This window comes from Xenopus laevis, chromosome 3L (genome assembly GCF_017654675.1).
Source record: "Xenopus laevis strain J_2021 chromosome 3L, Xenopus_laevis_v10.1, whole genome shotgun sequence".
NCBI classification, from domain to species: domain Eukaryota; kingdom Metazoa; phylum Chordata; class Amphibia; order Anura; family Pipidae; genus Xenopus; species Xenopus laevis.
In genome coordinates, this window is record NC_054375.1 from 141579842 (window position 1) to 141596672 (window position 16831).

The 16831-nt window shown below is 39.1% G+C and overlaps 1 protein-coding gene across 1 annotated transcript; it reads right to left on the reverse strand.

Annotated features, from left to right (window-relative positions):
• Positions 1-2375: 2375 nt before the first annotated feature.
• Positions 2376-16602, reverse strand: star.L (steroidogenic acute regulatory protein L homeolog). The gene is given in 12 exon segments (NM_001174031.1): positions 2376-2577; positions 2720-3097; positions 3448-3600; positions 4027-4525; positions 4654-4814; positions 4948-5844; positions 9433-9526; positions 9744-9928; positions 10659-10817; positions 10924-11051; positions 12806-12919; positions 16319-16602. Coding segments are annotated over 7 exon segments (858 nt in total). The 5' UTR covers positions 16383-16602; the 3' UTR covers positions 2376-2577; positions 2720-3097; positions 3448-3600; positions 4027-4525; positions 4654-4814; positions 4948-5730.
• Between the last annotated feature and the right edge of the window lie 229 nt (positions 16603-16831).

The window sequence follows — 16831 nt, forward strand, 5'->3', positions numbered from 1 at the left end:
GCCAATCACAGCTCTAGTCACGGTCCCAACTAACAATATGAAGTGCACAAGTATAATTGGATCAACCGCCTGGGGCAAATTTATTTGGGAAAAATGGCCAAAGCTGCTACAACATAAACAATAAATAACCCATTTACTACTGCAGCTGTGGTTGCACAAGTTTTCCGCAGTCCATTGTATTCGTTAAAGGGGTAGATCACCTTAAAATGAATCTCGGCGTGGTGTAGTCTGTGGTATTCTGAGACAAATTCTAAATTGGTTTTAATTTTTTTTTTAAATTTATTTAGTTTTAGTTCAGCAGCTATCTGGTTGCTAGGTTCCAATTTACTCTAGCAACCAGGCAGGGTCAAGATTAGGAAACTGGAAGATGAACATGAGAGAGACTGAATAGAAAAGTCCAAATAAAATGAACAATAGCTGAGGGTCCAGCTGAGGGTCACAGTCATTTTTAAAATTAAAAGCAAGTTGCAGAATTCACTGATTATGCCCCAACATGGCCTCTCGAACTAGGAGCTCCCTCCCTGTATCAGTGTCCTAGCGCTGGTGGGGGAAATTTAAAAAACAAAAAAACTACTGTTACCCCCAACTGGAGTGAGGGCTCTATTAGCCTGCACCTTTGGCTGCGTAAAATATTTCTGGGCAACAGGTGCCCTTTAAAGGTGACTCACCTCAGTCCTTGCACTTCAACATAGAGTCCTTCAACGGGTCGGGTACCCGCGGTCAGGTAACCTGCAGGTTGCATGTAGAAGTTTCGGGAATGGGTATAGACGTGGGTCAAGGTTCTCCGGGTTTGTGGGTCAGGTCTACTCGATAGAGAGTTTTACTCCTTTTTTTCTGATCACGCCTACTTCTAATGATGTCACTTCCAGTTTACATTGACATCACTTCCTGTTTTACTCCTTTTTTTTTCTGATTACGCCTACTTCTAATGATGGCACTTCCGGTTTACAATGACAGCACTTCCTGTTTCTTGATGGGTGGCGGAGCGGGTTGCGGATAAGGTACTTGCGGGTAGGGTAGCAAGTCCAAGCAGGTAAGTTTGCGGGTCCGGGTGCGGGTCTCGGGTTGGGTATAACATATTCGTTCCACGCAGGACTCCACTTCAAAATAGCTGTGCCGGGAGCCACAGCATCCACCCTGCTGTGAATTGTGAGCAGTGCGCCTTATTACAGGGGAATTATGAACATCTCTGGATTTTATAGTTTTTGTATTATTAAATACGAACTTTCTCCAACTCTGCAGAACCAGTGGCTGCAGCAAAATAATCCTCCAAACAGAATCTGAGTTGATCTGTTTAAATCTGGCTCCATGATCTTTGTCCCTGCAGCTGGAGTTGGAAACAGTAAAGGGGATGTAAAGGCAAAAATAAAATCCAATAGAAATCTCTACACAGTCGCCGACTACTCTACAGGGAAACAAACAAAGCTGCTTGAGTTCTGCATGGCTGGGAAGTAAGGCGGGGGCTCCCCCTGCTGTACATAAGTATGATTGTTTCCCTGCTCAGCAGTTAGGGACCGTCTGACAATTCCTATCCACTGCAGTAAATGAAGGGGGAATTTCACTGCATACAGTCAGGTTTCTTATAAAAATGGTACACATTTTTTAATTAAAGGATATTGGAGATAGGTTTCTTTTTCATTGAAGAAAGTAAAAAATGGGATTTTATTTTTTTGCTTCAGTCCCTTTAAGGCTGCCATCACACCCTGTGGGTTCTTTATCTGAAAAACACCCATAACTGCCCTGCTGTCTTCCATTAACGTTAACCCTATGTCTGTCAGAAGTAGACTATCGTGCTATGTGTTGCCATGGTAATATCAGTGTGAGACAGAGCAAAGCAGCAGTTCTAGGTGCTTTATGGAGGACAGTATGGGCAGTTTCAGGGGATTATCTCCTGGCAGAAACATGCCGCCCTGTGGCTTTAACCTTAAGACTGTTATTAGGACACACAATGGCTCCCAGCAGGTCACAATTGTAGCAAAGAAGAATTGAGTGAGTCGCCCAAAATGACCAGCAGGAGGCAGCTGTTGTTTCAAGTTCATTATATTAGATGGTAAAAACTGCTACTATCTTGAAAACAGGGGAGAGACAAGTGCTCTGAACAATTCAACAACATTAATAGGATTTAAGGGTTTATATTGCCTTTAATTGGATACCTGTCAAGCAGCAGTCCCTGTGGCTCGCAACTGTCACTTCTTATTGAGCTGTATTAGCAACAGGGCCAGGTAGCGGGGTGGTTTAACTCTTTCCCACCAGATGGCAGCAGAGGTATAAGGAACCTTAAAAGGCTCTAATTAGGCATAATGAAATATCCCAGAATCCTGTGCAACATTTTCTCTCCACTTTAAACACAGAAGGAAGATAGCGGCACACACACACACTGCAGAACCACTGTTTATTTCAATAGCTTTTTCATACAAATATTTACTGGGCAGAACTAGAAAAACATGTCAGAAATTACATTCTGGGTGCTAGGGATTCCCTTAAGTAGATTTTGGGTTAATGATCAGTACCATGTATAACAAACTGTATAATAAACATATGGACCCACCTCTGTCTGCTCTGCCTGCCTTGATCTTCTCATCATTATACAGAGCAGCCTGGTCATTATCAGTGTATAGAGATACTCAGCATAATTATACACAGCAGTCTGGTCATTATCAGTGTATAGAGATACTCAGCATCATTATACACAGCAGCCTGGTCATTATCAGTATATAGAAATACTCAGCATCATTATACACAGCAGCCTGGTCATTATCAGTGTATAGAGATACTCAGCATCATTATACACAGCAGCCTGGTCATTATCAGTGTATAGAAATACTCAGCATCATTATACACAGCAGCCTGGTCATTATCAGTGTATAGAGATACTCAGCATCATTATACAGAGCAGCCTGGTCATTATCAGTGTATAGAGATACTCAGCATCATTATACACAGCAGCCTGGTCATTATCAGTGTATAGAGATACTCAGCATCATTATACACAGTAGCCTGGTCATTATCATTGTATAGAGATACTCAACATCATTATACAGAGCAGCCTGGTCATTATCAGTGTATAGAGATACTCAGCATCATTATACAGAGCAGCCTGGTAACTATCAGTGTATAGAGATACTCAGCATCATTATATAGAGCAGCCTGGTCATTATCAGTGTATAGAGATACTCAGCATCATTATACAGAGCAGCCTGGTAACTATCAGTATATAGAGATACTCAGCATCATTATATAGAGCAGCCTGGTCATTATCAGTGTATAGAGATACTCAGCATCATTATACACAGCAGTCTGGTCATTATCAGTGTATAGAGATACTCAGCATCATTATATAGAGCAGCCTGGTCATTATCAGTGTATAGAGATACTCAGCATCATTATACACAGCAGCCTGGTCATTATCAGTGTATAGAAATACTCAGTATTATTATACACAGCAGCCTGGTCATTATCAGTGTATAGAGATACTCAGCATCATTATACACAGCAGCCTGGTCATTATCAGTGTATAGAGATACTCAGTATCATTATACACAGCAGCCTGGTTATTATCAGTGTATAGAGATACTCAGCATCATTATACACAGCAGCCTGGTCATTATCAGTGTATAGAGATACTCAGCATCATTATACACAGTAGCCTGGTCATTATCATTGTATAGAGATACTCAACATCATTATACAGAGCAGCCTGGTCATTATCAGTGTATAGAGATACTCAGCATCATTATACAGAGCAGCCTGGTAACTATCAGTGTATAGAGATACTCAGCATCATTATATAGAGCAGCCTGGTCATTATCAGTGTATAGAGATACTCAGCATCATTATACACAGCAGCCTGGTCATTATCAGTGTATAGAAATACTCAGTATTATTATACACAGCAGCCTGGTCATTATCAGTGTATAGAGATACTCAGTATCATTATACACAGCAGCCTGGTTATTATCAGTGTATAGAGATACTCAGCATCATTATACACAGCAGCCTGGTCATTATCAGTGTATAGAGATGCTCATTATTATATAGAGAGAGTAATAATCATAGAGTAGAATCTTCATAATAAGTATAAATATAATAACTTTATTGTTTATTATGGTTTATTTATTATTTGGACCTAGTAAATACTCTGCATCATTATAAATAGCTGTTGCCAATATGCTGTGTCTTTTGCACATCAGCTCTAAAGTTTAACGAGAAGAAATAAATCAATTGAATAACTTATTCACACAAATAAATTACATTATTATTATTATTTTAGGCAGAATAAATAATAAATAACACAAAATAACATTAATTCAGGCAAGACTTTGGTCATGAATAAATACTTTTCAAATCACTCCATAAATATCACAGCGCAAATACAAAACTCCGTTCTATTTGTAACGTTATTTGAATGTTAATAATGGAATACATATAAATTCATTTAAGTACAAAAGCCAAAGCAGAACATTCTGTAAATTTCAAAAAAGTATCTTCAGTAACTTTTTTCCAGGAATTCCCCTACTGTAAATGAGGATATTAGAAGTCACTGAGGGGTTGTTCTGTGACCATATAAAGACACAAGGCTGCAGGCTGAGTTATACAGGGAACTCTGAGTATCACTCGTATTATAAGAAATAATGTACCCCCGACTGTATATTATAAGGATATTAGAAGTCATTGAGGGGTTCTATGACCATATAAAGGCACAAGGCTGCAGGCTGAGTTATACAGGGGACTCTGAGTATCACTCATGTATTATAAGAGATAATGTACCCCCCGACTGTATATTATAAGGATATTAGAACCCGCTGAGGTGTTCTTTGACCATATAAAGGCACAAGGCTGAAGGCTGAGTTATACAGGGAATACAGGGATTATAATTCTGAGTTTTATAAGGAATAATGTACCCCCGACTGTATATTATAAGGATATTAGAAGTCATTGAGGGGTTCTATGACCATATAAAGGCACAAGGCTGCAGGCTGCGTTATACAGGGGACTCTGAGTATCACTCATGTATTATAAGAGATAATGTAACCCCCGACTGTATATTATAAGGATATTAGAACCCGCTGAGGTGTTCTTTGACCATATAAAGGCACAAGGCTGAAGGCTGAGTTATACAGGGAATACAGGGATTATAATTCTGAGTTTTATAAGGGATAATGTACCAAGTAGCAGAAGAAGAGGGCAGATAATTTAGAAATCATATATAAATGAAGTCCAATTAAAAGTTAAGTTCAAAGCTATCTTCAATTGCTCTGCTCTTGGAATGACGAGAGATCCCTTTGTGAGTATGGATGCATCTGTTTGGAGTTCACCAAGGCTTTAAAGCAGACCAGTGAATTTACCCAACATGCAGTTTTTTGCAGCCTATATTTTGAAAAACAACCCTGCAGTTGTCTTCAGCAGAACATCTCTGTAGGCTAACTAGAGACAGCAGTTCTAACTTTTGCTTCTCTCCACTGTGGTGGGCTCCAACGTAACATGAATAGGTTGCCAAGTCATCCCAGGATATTAACAGTGTGTTTTGCTTTTTGCAACAGATAATCAAATTGAATCATATTCTACATGAGATTTATGGTGCTTTGAAGTGTCCCTACGTGGTCCAGAATCCTGAAGATGTTCTGAGTAAATATAGGTCACCTTGTTGTTCAGAGACAGATGTCCATGGCACAGCCCACAATATAGGGAATATACTATTGGGGAGTTCAGTAGTAGCATTCGATGTAGATTTTAGCAGAGGGACAGGGCGTTGCTTGAAGAAGTCATTCTGCTTCGGAGATGTTTGGCAAAATCCACTTGTGTCTGAGACAGAACTTGGTTGATAATTGATTTTGGCAGCCATCCCTGATATACAAACAACACAAGTAATTAGTAACCATACACTGGAAAACAAACCAATGTTTTTATATCAAATACCATCAGATACTGATCAAGAGAAGTATTCATCAGCTGAAGAGCAATTGTTCAGCAAATAATAATAATACAACAAATGATATATGGTTCACACATGAGGAAATTCAAAAGAGACTAGAACATTTAAACTAAACAAAGAACCAGATGATATTCACCCCAGGGTACTATACGAGATTAGCTCTGTGATTGCCAAACCAGGATTCATTAAGGTGTGGCATGGTGCCCAGAGACTGGTGAATTGCTAATATGTTGCCGCTATTCAAAATGAGATCCCATTCTCATCCTTATAACTATAGGCCGGTTGGTCTGACGTCAGTAGTAGGAAAGCATTTTGAAGGGGTATTAAGGGATAAGAAACTTGACTTCATTGCAAATCATAATACTATGAGTTTGTGTCAGTGTGGTTTTATGCGTAATAGATCTTGCCAGACTCATTTAAGTGCCTTTTATGGGGAGGTGAGCAGGAACCTCAACTCTGGGATGGCAGTGGATGTGATTTACTTAGACTTTCCTAAAGCATTTGATACAGTGCCACACAGAAGGCTAATGGTTAAATTAAGGAATGTTGGCCTGGAAATTAGTATTTGTACTTGGACAGAGAACTGGCTGAAGGATATACAGTATTACAAATAGTGGTGGTAAATGGAACATTTTCTAATTGGACCAGTGTTGTTAGTGGAGTACCGCAGGGCTCTGTACTTGATCCTTTGCTTTTCAACTTGTTTATTAATGACCTGGAGGTGGGCATTGAAAGTACTGTTTCTATTTTTGCTGATGATTATAAATTGTGCAGAACTATAGGTTCCATGCAGGATGCTGCCACTTTGCACAGTGATTTGTCTAAGTTGGAAAACTGGGCAGCAAACTGGAAAATGAGGTTCAATGTTGATAAATGCAGGTTATGCACTTTGGCAGAAATAATATGAATGCAAGTTATACACCAAGGGGGTTATTTATTAAAAGTAGAGTTGTGTTTTCCTGAGCTTTTCGAGGGCTGTTTCACTAAAAACAGGAATTTTTCGGGATAAAAAAAATAGAACTTTTGGAGATTTATTATGCCCTGAAGCTGCTAAAAGCCAGAATCTAAAAATACTCCAGCTAAAACTCATAGAGGTCATATAGAAGTCAATGGCATTCAATCGACTTTTTTACATTTGGGTTTTTCATAAATAAGCAAACATTTGAGTTGTGATTTATTTTGAGTAGAAATAAACTCACAAACCTCACAAACTTGACTTTTGATAAATAACCCCCTTATTGTCTGTCTGTTGAGGGTTTCCTTAATTTATAGATAACAAGTAGATAACAAGTTATCTAATTCTAGGCAGTGTCATTCTGTGTCTATAAATTTTGGACTCCAGTCCTTAAGAGGGATATAAATGAGCTGGAGGGAGTGCAGAGACTAAGTGCAACTAAATTGGTTAGAGGGAGGGAAGAGTTAAATTATGAGGGGAGACTGTCAAGGTTGGGGTTGTTTTCTCTGGAAAAAAGGCGCTTGTAAAGGGGACATGATTACACTTTACAAGTACATTAGAGGACATTATAGACAAATAGCAGGGGACCTTTTTACCCATAAAGTGGATCACCGTACCAGAGGCCTCCCCTTCAGACTAGAAGAAAAGAACTTTCATTTGAAGCACCTTAGGTGGTGATTTCTTGGACAAACATAATATCCAAGTCTATTTTAATATTATAACCCTATATTAAAGGAGAAGGAAAGTATTTTTCCACTTGGGGGTGCCAAATGTTAGGTACCTCTAAGTGATTGTATATACTTACCTGAAACCCCAGCCTAACATTTAGCACTGTATAAAAATAGGGGTGTGGAAGCACTCTAAAGGCTAAGTAATAGTATATTTAAGTATAATGGAAGTGCTAGTTTTAATGCACATTCCCTGGGCCCCTGTCTCAAAAGTAAGTTTACAAAACAGGGGTTCTTAGTTACAAAGTTATGATCATAAAGTTGAAAAGCCACCATACCACGTCAAGGTAAACCCCACATGGCGGTCCCTAACTTGTTTGCCTTTCGGCCATAGTATAAAAAGTCTTGCTGCATAGTAGCATTCAGTGTAATCAGTGTCTGTTGAACCTTGGTTTCAGTGAAAAGGATCTATCCTCCCCCGCCAGTATGCGGCTTTTAAGGGAGAGGCATTGTCCAACCAACGCCCATTTTTAAAAGTATAGGACCCCATTAGTTTAAGGGGGTATGGGTTGAAAAGCCAGAAGCTGTGGCTGAGCTTCATGTGGTTTTTAATAGCACCCCATACCCCCCTTAAACTAATGGGGCCCTATACTTTTAAAAATGGGCGTTGGTTGGACAATGCCTCTCCCTTAAAAGCCGCATACTGGCGGGGGAGGATAGATCCTTTTCACTGAAACCAAGGTTCAACAGACACTGATTACACTGAATGCTACTATGCAGTAAGACTTTTTATACTATGGCCGAAAGGCAAACAAGTTAGGGACCGCCATGTGGGGTTTACCTTGACGTGGTATGGTGGCTTTTCAACTTTATGATCATAACTTTGTAACTAAAAACCCCTGTTTTGTAAACTTACTTTTGAGACAGGGGCCCAGGGAATGTGCATTAAAACTATCACTTCCATTATACTTAAATATACTATTACTAAGCCTTTAGAGTGCTTCCACACCCCTATTTTTATACACTAACATTTAGCACCCCCAAGCGGAAGAAGACTTTCCTTCTCCTTTAATATAGATTTTGGTTAGTGATGGGCGAATTTATTCGCCATGCGCGAATTCACGGCGAATTAGCGTGATTCGCCGCCAGCAAATAAATTTGCGAAATGCCCGTGAAAATTCGCCGGCAAAAATTCACCGTAAAAAACGGGCGACATTTCACAAATTTTTCGCCGTTTCGCGAAATTCACGAATTTTTCGAACGGCGCAAATTCGCCCATCACTAACTTTGGTATATATATAGTTTGTGAGTGTGTGTGTACAGTATATATGTGCATTGGATTTCATTTGGAAGGGTTTAACTTGATGGACTTTGATCTGTTTTAAACCCAACTCACCTATGTAACTATGTAATTTTCACTTCAATTCCAAGGGGTAGATTTATCAAAGACTGAGACCTCTCCCTAAAAATGCATTTCTCCCACAGATGGAGATTTCTCTGAAATATATAATTTTCCTTGGCAGAGCTATTTCGCCAACATTTTCTCACGTAAACAACTTGAGATCAGAGGGGCCAAGAAAATTCTACTGGATGGAATGTATATCTATCCACCAGCATCTCCTTAATTGAAGAATTAGTGAATTAATAATCCATTCAATAGGAAACCTGTAGGAATGTCCCTTGAATTGAAAATTGTCCCTGGCATCTTCTCAGTAAGAAAGAAAAAATGCAAAAAAAAAAACAAAAAAAAATTCTGAATGTCTCATGTGTGAGATGAATAGAGAACAAATGAGAACGTTACTTGGATTTTGATACATCTGCTCCTTAATGTCTCCATTAAGCAAAATTGTTGAGTAAATAAAGTTATAGGTACCCACCTTCAAGTCAATGCTGAGAAGCCAAGTTAATTTGGTCTTAGATATGTCTTCTGCCAGGGGCCGTAGGACCATACAGGTGGGACCATTCTCTCCCCTGAGATAAACATAACAGAGAAGTAGTCTTAGCATAAGAACACGTGTGTGATTAACTGTTGATAGGTTTAATAAAGGGGAGTGCCCTACATCCTGGTGGCTAAACTTAATGGTATATACAATGTCGCAATATTATATTATATACATTCCTCTACACTTATACTATGCACAAGGCTTTCAGTGATCTCCATCTGTTGATTCTGGCGAGGTGCCTTTACCTAACAAATCCCTTCTGTTCCGGCATTCCACCAAATCTCGTTGACATTCCAGCTAGGATGCAGGTGGATCCTCTCCTCTTGCTGCACCTCACACTGACAAAATCCCGGGCCCCTACAATATTCCCGGGAGTCTCTGCTGCTTTCTCGTGTGTTATCATAGTGTCCTTCCCAATCTTCTGCAGGATCTAAAGAGAAAGCAAAGATTAGAGGAGGCCATTCTAATGTATCCGCACTTTCCTGGGCAATTAAATAAGCGAGTGGCAACCTCAGACTTTGGCACTGAGAGCACAGGTAGAGATGTGACGGAGGAGTCCATTATGTAATGCTTATTATCTCTATTTGCACCAGCAACCTAATTTGTTTTAATCCCTTTCTACTGTTTCTCCAATCCCTAATGGGTTGGATAATTTTTTTAAAGAAATTCTTAGGCATTCTTTAAAGTAGAGGCCAATGTCAGTGTAAATATATTAAAACAGTGATCTCCAACCACTGAGCCCTTTGATGTTGCTCCCATTGGACTCAAAGCTGGTGCTCATTTTTGGATTTCTGACTTGGAGGCATAAAGACCATGTTCACTGCCAAACAGAGCCACCTGTAGGCTGCTAGTCCACATGAAGGCTACCAAATAACCAATCACAGCCCTTATTGGGGCTTTTTTCATGCTTGTGCAGCTCCCCAACTTTTTTATATTTAAATGTGGCTCATGGGTTAAAAGGTTGGGGACCGCGTATCAAAAGAACAAGACTCCATGAGCACAACAGAAAAAAAACGACCAGAAGGAAACAGTGAGTTGAATGCAGCAAAAACCAAAAACAGTTCAGGCATTTAGACATATTTTGATACCCTTACTAACTTTTAAACTAGAAAATAAATGGTCAGAATAAAAAGTTCAGTGGGGACAGATTCCAGGTTTACCTTGACTTCCTTGACATTTGGGTTCCACTCTCCCATTTTTTCCATGTTGTCCACCAGTTCTCCGTACACGTTGTCCAGGGGCTTTTCCACAACTGCCTCCAACTTGAAGACCTTCCCGATGTCTGGGAGAACTTTACTTAGAACCTTATCTCCGTTCTCCTAAGATCAAGGGCATGTGTCACAAAGAGTAGGTGGGAGAGGATACAAAAGGGTAGGATGGATAGGGATACACTTCAGATACAATTTATATAACAAATAGTAATACCATCACAATTTCAGTCTTCCATCCATCTTGGTCTCCCAGAATGTTCAAGGACTTTTTTAAAGCCTCTTCACCCTGTTTGATATACGACATCTCTACGTCATTCAAGGTTTTCTCTTCAAGCCTTGAACCTGGATTAAAAAGATATCAGCTGAATAACTCTCGAATAAATCAGCCTTTAGAAATGGCACAAAAGCCTATATCTATATTATTGGGAAATGGTTATAGCCCTGTCCTATAAGCCAGTACTAATTCATTTTATGAAATACAAGATGATAAATAGCTCTAGCTTTGCAGAACTTTGTATGCAACAACTAATCCATATAAGCCTTATAGTAAAGAAGATATGTTGACCCTTGCCCTTAAGTTCTCTCTTGAACCTGAACCTATTTTTCTGTTCTAAATTTCAGTCTGCTGCCACTGGCCACACACATTAAAGGAGAAGTTAACCTTTGACCTCACTTTTAGTATGTTATTATATAAACATATTCTTAGCAGCTTTTCAATTGGTCTTTTTAACTTTAATAGTTGTTGAAGGATTTACCTTCTTCTTCTGCCTCTTTACAGCTTGCAAAATGGTGTTTGGTTGTTGGGGGTCACAGGCCCTGGCAATCAACAAACCTATTGTTCTGTGTTGGTTATTGATAATTTTATTACTTATCTTCCAGGCCTCTCTCCTAAACATCTTACAGTCTTAAAGGAGAGCGAAATGAACTACACTGCGCTACTCTGCATAAATAATTGAGCATGCTGTCCAGGGGCACTTTCTGGAATAATACATTATGAGGGTAGGTAGGGAGGGGGTACTATCTAGGGTAGTCGATGGGGCTTTTCTTATTGGGAGTAGTGATGGGCGAATAAATTCGCCAGGAGAGAATTTGCAACGAATTTCCACGTTTTGCCGTGGGCAAATAAATTTGCGAAAGTTTGGCGAAAAGTCGCCAGCGAAAAATCTGCCTAGCAAAAAAAAAATTGGGAGCGCATCAGAATAGTTGTGCGCATTAACATTGTCGCACGTCAAAATTATTTGGACGTCCGTTGACTTTAATGCATTTGGCAAAATAATCTTGATGCCCATTGACTTCAATGCGTTTCGCTGATTTTTTTGGACAAATTCGCCCCATCACTAATTGGGAGGAGTTTAGTTCTCCTTTGAACCATTGTCTGATTCGTAGGGTAATTTGGACCTTAGCAATCAAACAGCTGCTGATATTCCAGGCTGGAGAGCTGCTGAAAAAATAGCTTAATAATTAAAATATGAAGACAAACTGTAACTTGTCTAATCATATCATATAAAGTAATTTAAAGTAGGGATGCACCGAATCCAGGATTCAATTCGGGATTCGGCCAGGATTCAGCCTTTTTCAGCAGTATTCGGATTCGGCCGAACCGAATCCGAATCCTAATTTGCATATGCAAATTAGGGGCGGGGAGGGAAATCGCTAGACTTTTTGTCGCAAAAGAAGGAAGTAAAAAATGTTTCCCCCTTCCTACCCCTAATTTGCGCATGCAAATTCAGATTCGGCCAAATCTTTCCCAAAGGATTCGGGGGTTCGGCCGAATCCAAAATAGTGGATTCGGTGCATCCCTAATTTAAAGGTGAATCATCACTTTAAGAGATTTAGTCTCCCCAAGGTTAAATAATCTGGTCCCACATTCTGAATGCCATTAGTATTCATATTGATTGCATATATGTGTTTAGTAGCCATAAAGATCAATATGGCAGTTGTCACAGGAAGGAGGAAGAGAGAAACGACTAGACATGTATATTACGGGTTATTATACTTCTTGTAGCAGCTTCCAAAATTGTATCATATATGTTAATACAGGAAATATTTTATATAATGCAGATATTCACATTTTGGTTTATTAAACATAAACATACTCAATAAAATGCTTTTCCTTCGAATCTGATTTATCCATTTGCCGGGCCCTGGTCCCACAAGGGCAAGTTTTTCCAGTTCATGGGTGAGTGCCACAGCGGCTGTTCTTCTGAGTCCTAAAAAAAGAGGCAATATATACATTCAGGAAGCTCGGGAATTGTAAAGTGTAAAGCCGTCCTGTCACAGTGCAGCATTTCTGCCACACTTTATGGCTGAGATTGCAGCTATATTTTACCAGAGCCTTCAGACTACAGTATTCCCAGCTCCCATCTAAAGCCCATGATTTACATCACTGCAGGATTCTGAGCCAGAAACAGAATTAATTAGCGGAGCGATTGAGATAAAAAAAAGGAAAACATATGTATGGAATAAACAGCTTCAAAGGCAGTAATTTCAAACTGCAAGTGCTTTCTTTATTTAGCAGTGTAAACTTAAGATTTACTAAACCCGAGTGAATAATTCGAATGAAAAAAATATTCGAATTTCGAAGTAATTTTTTGGGTACTTCGACCATCGAATTGGTCTAATTCGATTGAATCGAATGATTCGAAGTAAAAATCGGTCGATCATTCGATAACCGAAGTACTGTCTATTTAAAAAAATCCTTCGACTTCATACTTCGCCACTTTAAACCTACCGAAGTCCAATATTAGCCTATGGGGACCTTCCCCAGCACTTTTCTAATTTTTTTTGGGTCAAATAAAAATCCTTCAATCGATCGCTTAAATGATTTTTATTTGATCATTCAATCGAAGCTTTTGCGCTAAAATCCTTCGAATTCGATATTCTAATGCGAAGTATTTTACTTTGAGGGTTTTTTAACCCTCGAAATTTGCCCCTTGATAAATCTGCCCCTACATGTTTAGGGTTAGACCCTTGATTACTTTGGGAGTGTGACACAAACTCCTGGAATCTACAGAATTTTGGAATTAATACGCTGGTACCAGAAAAACTTTGTCTTACCTGATAAAAAAAAACACTTTTCATGGCAAATGAAAGAACTTTGCACGTATTAGACATATTAAGTAACAGAAATTTGCCAACCTCTAATTAAAAAAAACATTTTTTGGGATGATCATCGCAAAAAAAAGAATATTCTAATAAAAGGCGAAAAGTATTTTGGTTTGCAATGGGCAAATAAATGGCAGGATTGAATGCCCAACTGTTTTTTTTAACTTGCACACAGTAGGTGAAGCTTAGATCAAAGTACAGGTATGGGACCTGTTATCCAGAATGCTCCAGACCTGGAGTTTTCCAGATAACGGATCTTTCCGTAATCTTCGTATGATTAAGTCTACTAGAAAATCATGGAAACATTAAATAAACCCAATTAACCAATGTTTTCATTCTCTAATGTGTAGACGTCTGGTAGAAAAAACTGCTAATTGGTTGCTAGTGGCAACTGCAGAGCTGTAAAATGTGTCCCCTTGACAAAATCTGCATTACAACTGTTCACACAATTCTGCGTCCTGCTCGCCTATAACCAGCCCCCCCCCTCCCGGAACCTGAGAACTAAAAGGTGGTTTTGGACTGCAGGGCTGGGGGTGACAAGTAGGATGTAGAAACTATGTTTTTTGCAGTAATATCCCTAGAACAGGTATGGGACCTGTTATCCAGAATGCTCAGGACCAGAGGTTTTCCGGATAATGGATCTTTCTGTAATTTGGATCTTTATACCTTAAGTCTACTAGAAAATAATGTAAACAGGAACTACCGCAAAAATGAAAATTTAATATAAGCTTCAGCATACTAAAATAAGAATAGAATATTCTGCATTGTTTCTGAAATAATCAAGTTTATCTTCACTATTCCTTCAGCATCTGTTTCTCCTCATTCTGTCTTCATGCAGCAGTTGGGTGTCAGATATTCATTGACAGTTAGATACAATATATCTTATAGGGGGGCTCCTTTTGCCTAGAAGATGTATTAGAGGTCACTCTATTAAAATCACCAGACATCATGTCTCTCTACATGCAGAATTTGTGCAAAAGGCAGTTATTTTGTTAGATTTTGTTTGTACTGCTGAATGAAGACAGAATGAAGTTCTTTAATGTTTGCCCATATAAATACAAGTTAATAATATTATTTCAGAATACTTGGGACCAGGGTTTTTTCGGATAATGGATCTTTCTGTAATTTGGATCTTTATACCTTAAGTCTACTAGAAAATAATGCAAACATTAAAGAGAAACTACCGGAAAAATTAAAATTTAATATAAGCTTCAGCATACTAAAATAAGAATTAAATATTCTGCATCGTTTCTGAAATAATCAAGTTTATCTTCACTATTCCTCTCTCAGCATCTGTTTCTCATCATTCTGTCTTCATGCAGCAGTTGGGTGTCGGATATTCATTGACAGTTACTGTAGATCCAATATATCTTATAGGGGGGCTCCTTTCCTAGCAGATGTATTAGAGCTCACTCAAAAAACTGATTCCAGTACAAACAAAATCTAAACAAAATAACTGCCTTTTGCACAAATTCTGCATGTAGAGAGACATGATGTCTGGTGATTTTAATAGAGTGAGCTCTAATACATCTTCTAGGCAAAAAGAACCCCCCTATAAGTGCTCTATATATACATGTTAATCATATAAGATATATTGGATCTAACTGTCCATGAATATCTGACACCCAACTGCTGCATGAAGAGAGAATGAAGAAAAACAGATGCTGAGAGAGGAATAGTGAAGATAAACTTGATTATTCCAGAAACTGTACAGAATTTATAATTGATTATATTTAGAAAAAGTGTTAATTTACAAATGAGGAGAGCACTCCAAAGCAGCAAAAAAAATGCTGCGGTTGTGTTTATTCAAGGATACTACACGACATGTTTCGGGTCATTACATACCCTTTCTCAAGTGTATATTTAGAAAACTTCTTATTTCGGTATGCTGGAGCTTATATTCAATTTTTATTTTCCAGATAGTTCCCCTTTAAATAAACCCAATAGGCTGGTTTTGCTTCCAATAAGGATTAATTATATCTTACATTGGATTTAGTGCAAGGTACTGTTTTATTATGACAAAGAAAAGGAAATCATTTTTTCAGGATTTGGATAAAATGAAGTCTATGGGAGACAGCCTTCCCGTAATTTGGATAACGGGTTTCCGGAGAGTGGATCCCAAACCTGTATAGCAATTAAGCAAGTCCATCAAGGACCTGGAACCTATATGAATGCCTGCAACTAGGGTTTCCACCTTTTCTGGAAAAAATACGGGCCTTCCTATATATTTAGCTTTTTTTCCTATTAATAACATTGGGGTCAACCATCATTTTTACCGGCCAGGCCAATAAAATACTGACCAGGGGGCAACCCTACCTGCAAGGCAAAGTGTATCACTATATGAGCAACACGTGGACAAAGTGCAACATCAAGTGAAGCAATTTAGCACCAATATTGATAAAGCACTGCGGATCTTGACAGCGCTATATAAATAAATGATGATGATGATGATAAATGAACCCTTATAGGTGACACTCGTCCCCCCTCTGGAGACCATACTGTACCTGTCATGTTGCGCAGGTGCCTGTAGGATATTCCGGCACAGAGCTTGAAGGTGGCAGGCAGCATCGCTTGATGTATAGGAGTTGGGAGCTGGCAGCAATATGTGGGTCGGTGGTCTCCAGCCAATGAGAAACTCCAAAATCTGTTGTTGTCCTCAAGCACAAGACTGTGTCCAACTTATATCCTTATCCCAATGTCCCGGGCAGGTTTGTGTCTTTCAGCTCAGTTTATATCCTCAGGATGGTCAGGTCTTTGGGCTCCTTTTGTATCTGGGTCTCTAAGCTCGTTCTCTAGCCGATGTGTGTGGCTGCTAAGGACCCTGAGCTCCCTCTTTATCTGATCTCTGTACTTGGTCTGGGTCCAGCCTTCTGCTTATATCCTCCTTCCCGAAGGATTCTCTGCTGTAATGACTCTGATAAGGAACCTCATCATTCACTGGAGGCCGGAGGGGTGCAAGGACAAGCGTTGCACAAATATGTCAGCAGTGATTAGTTGCTGATGTTACATATCAAGGC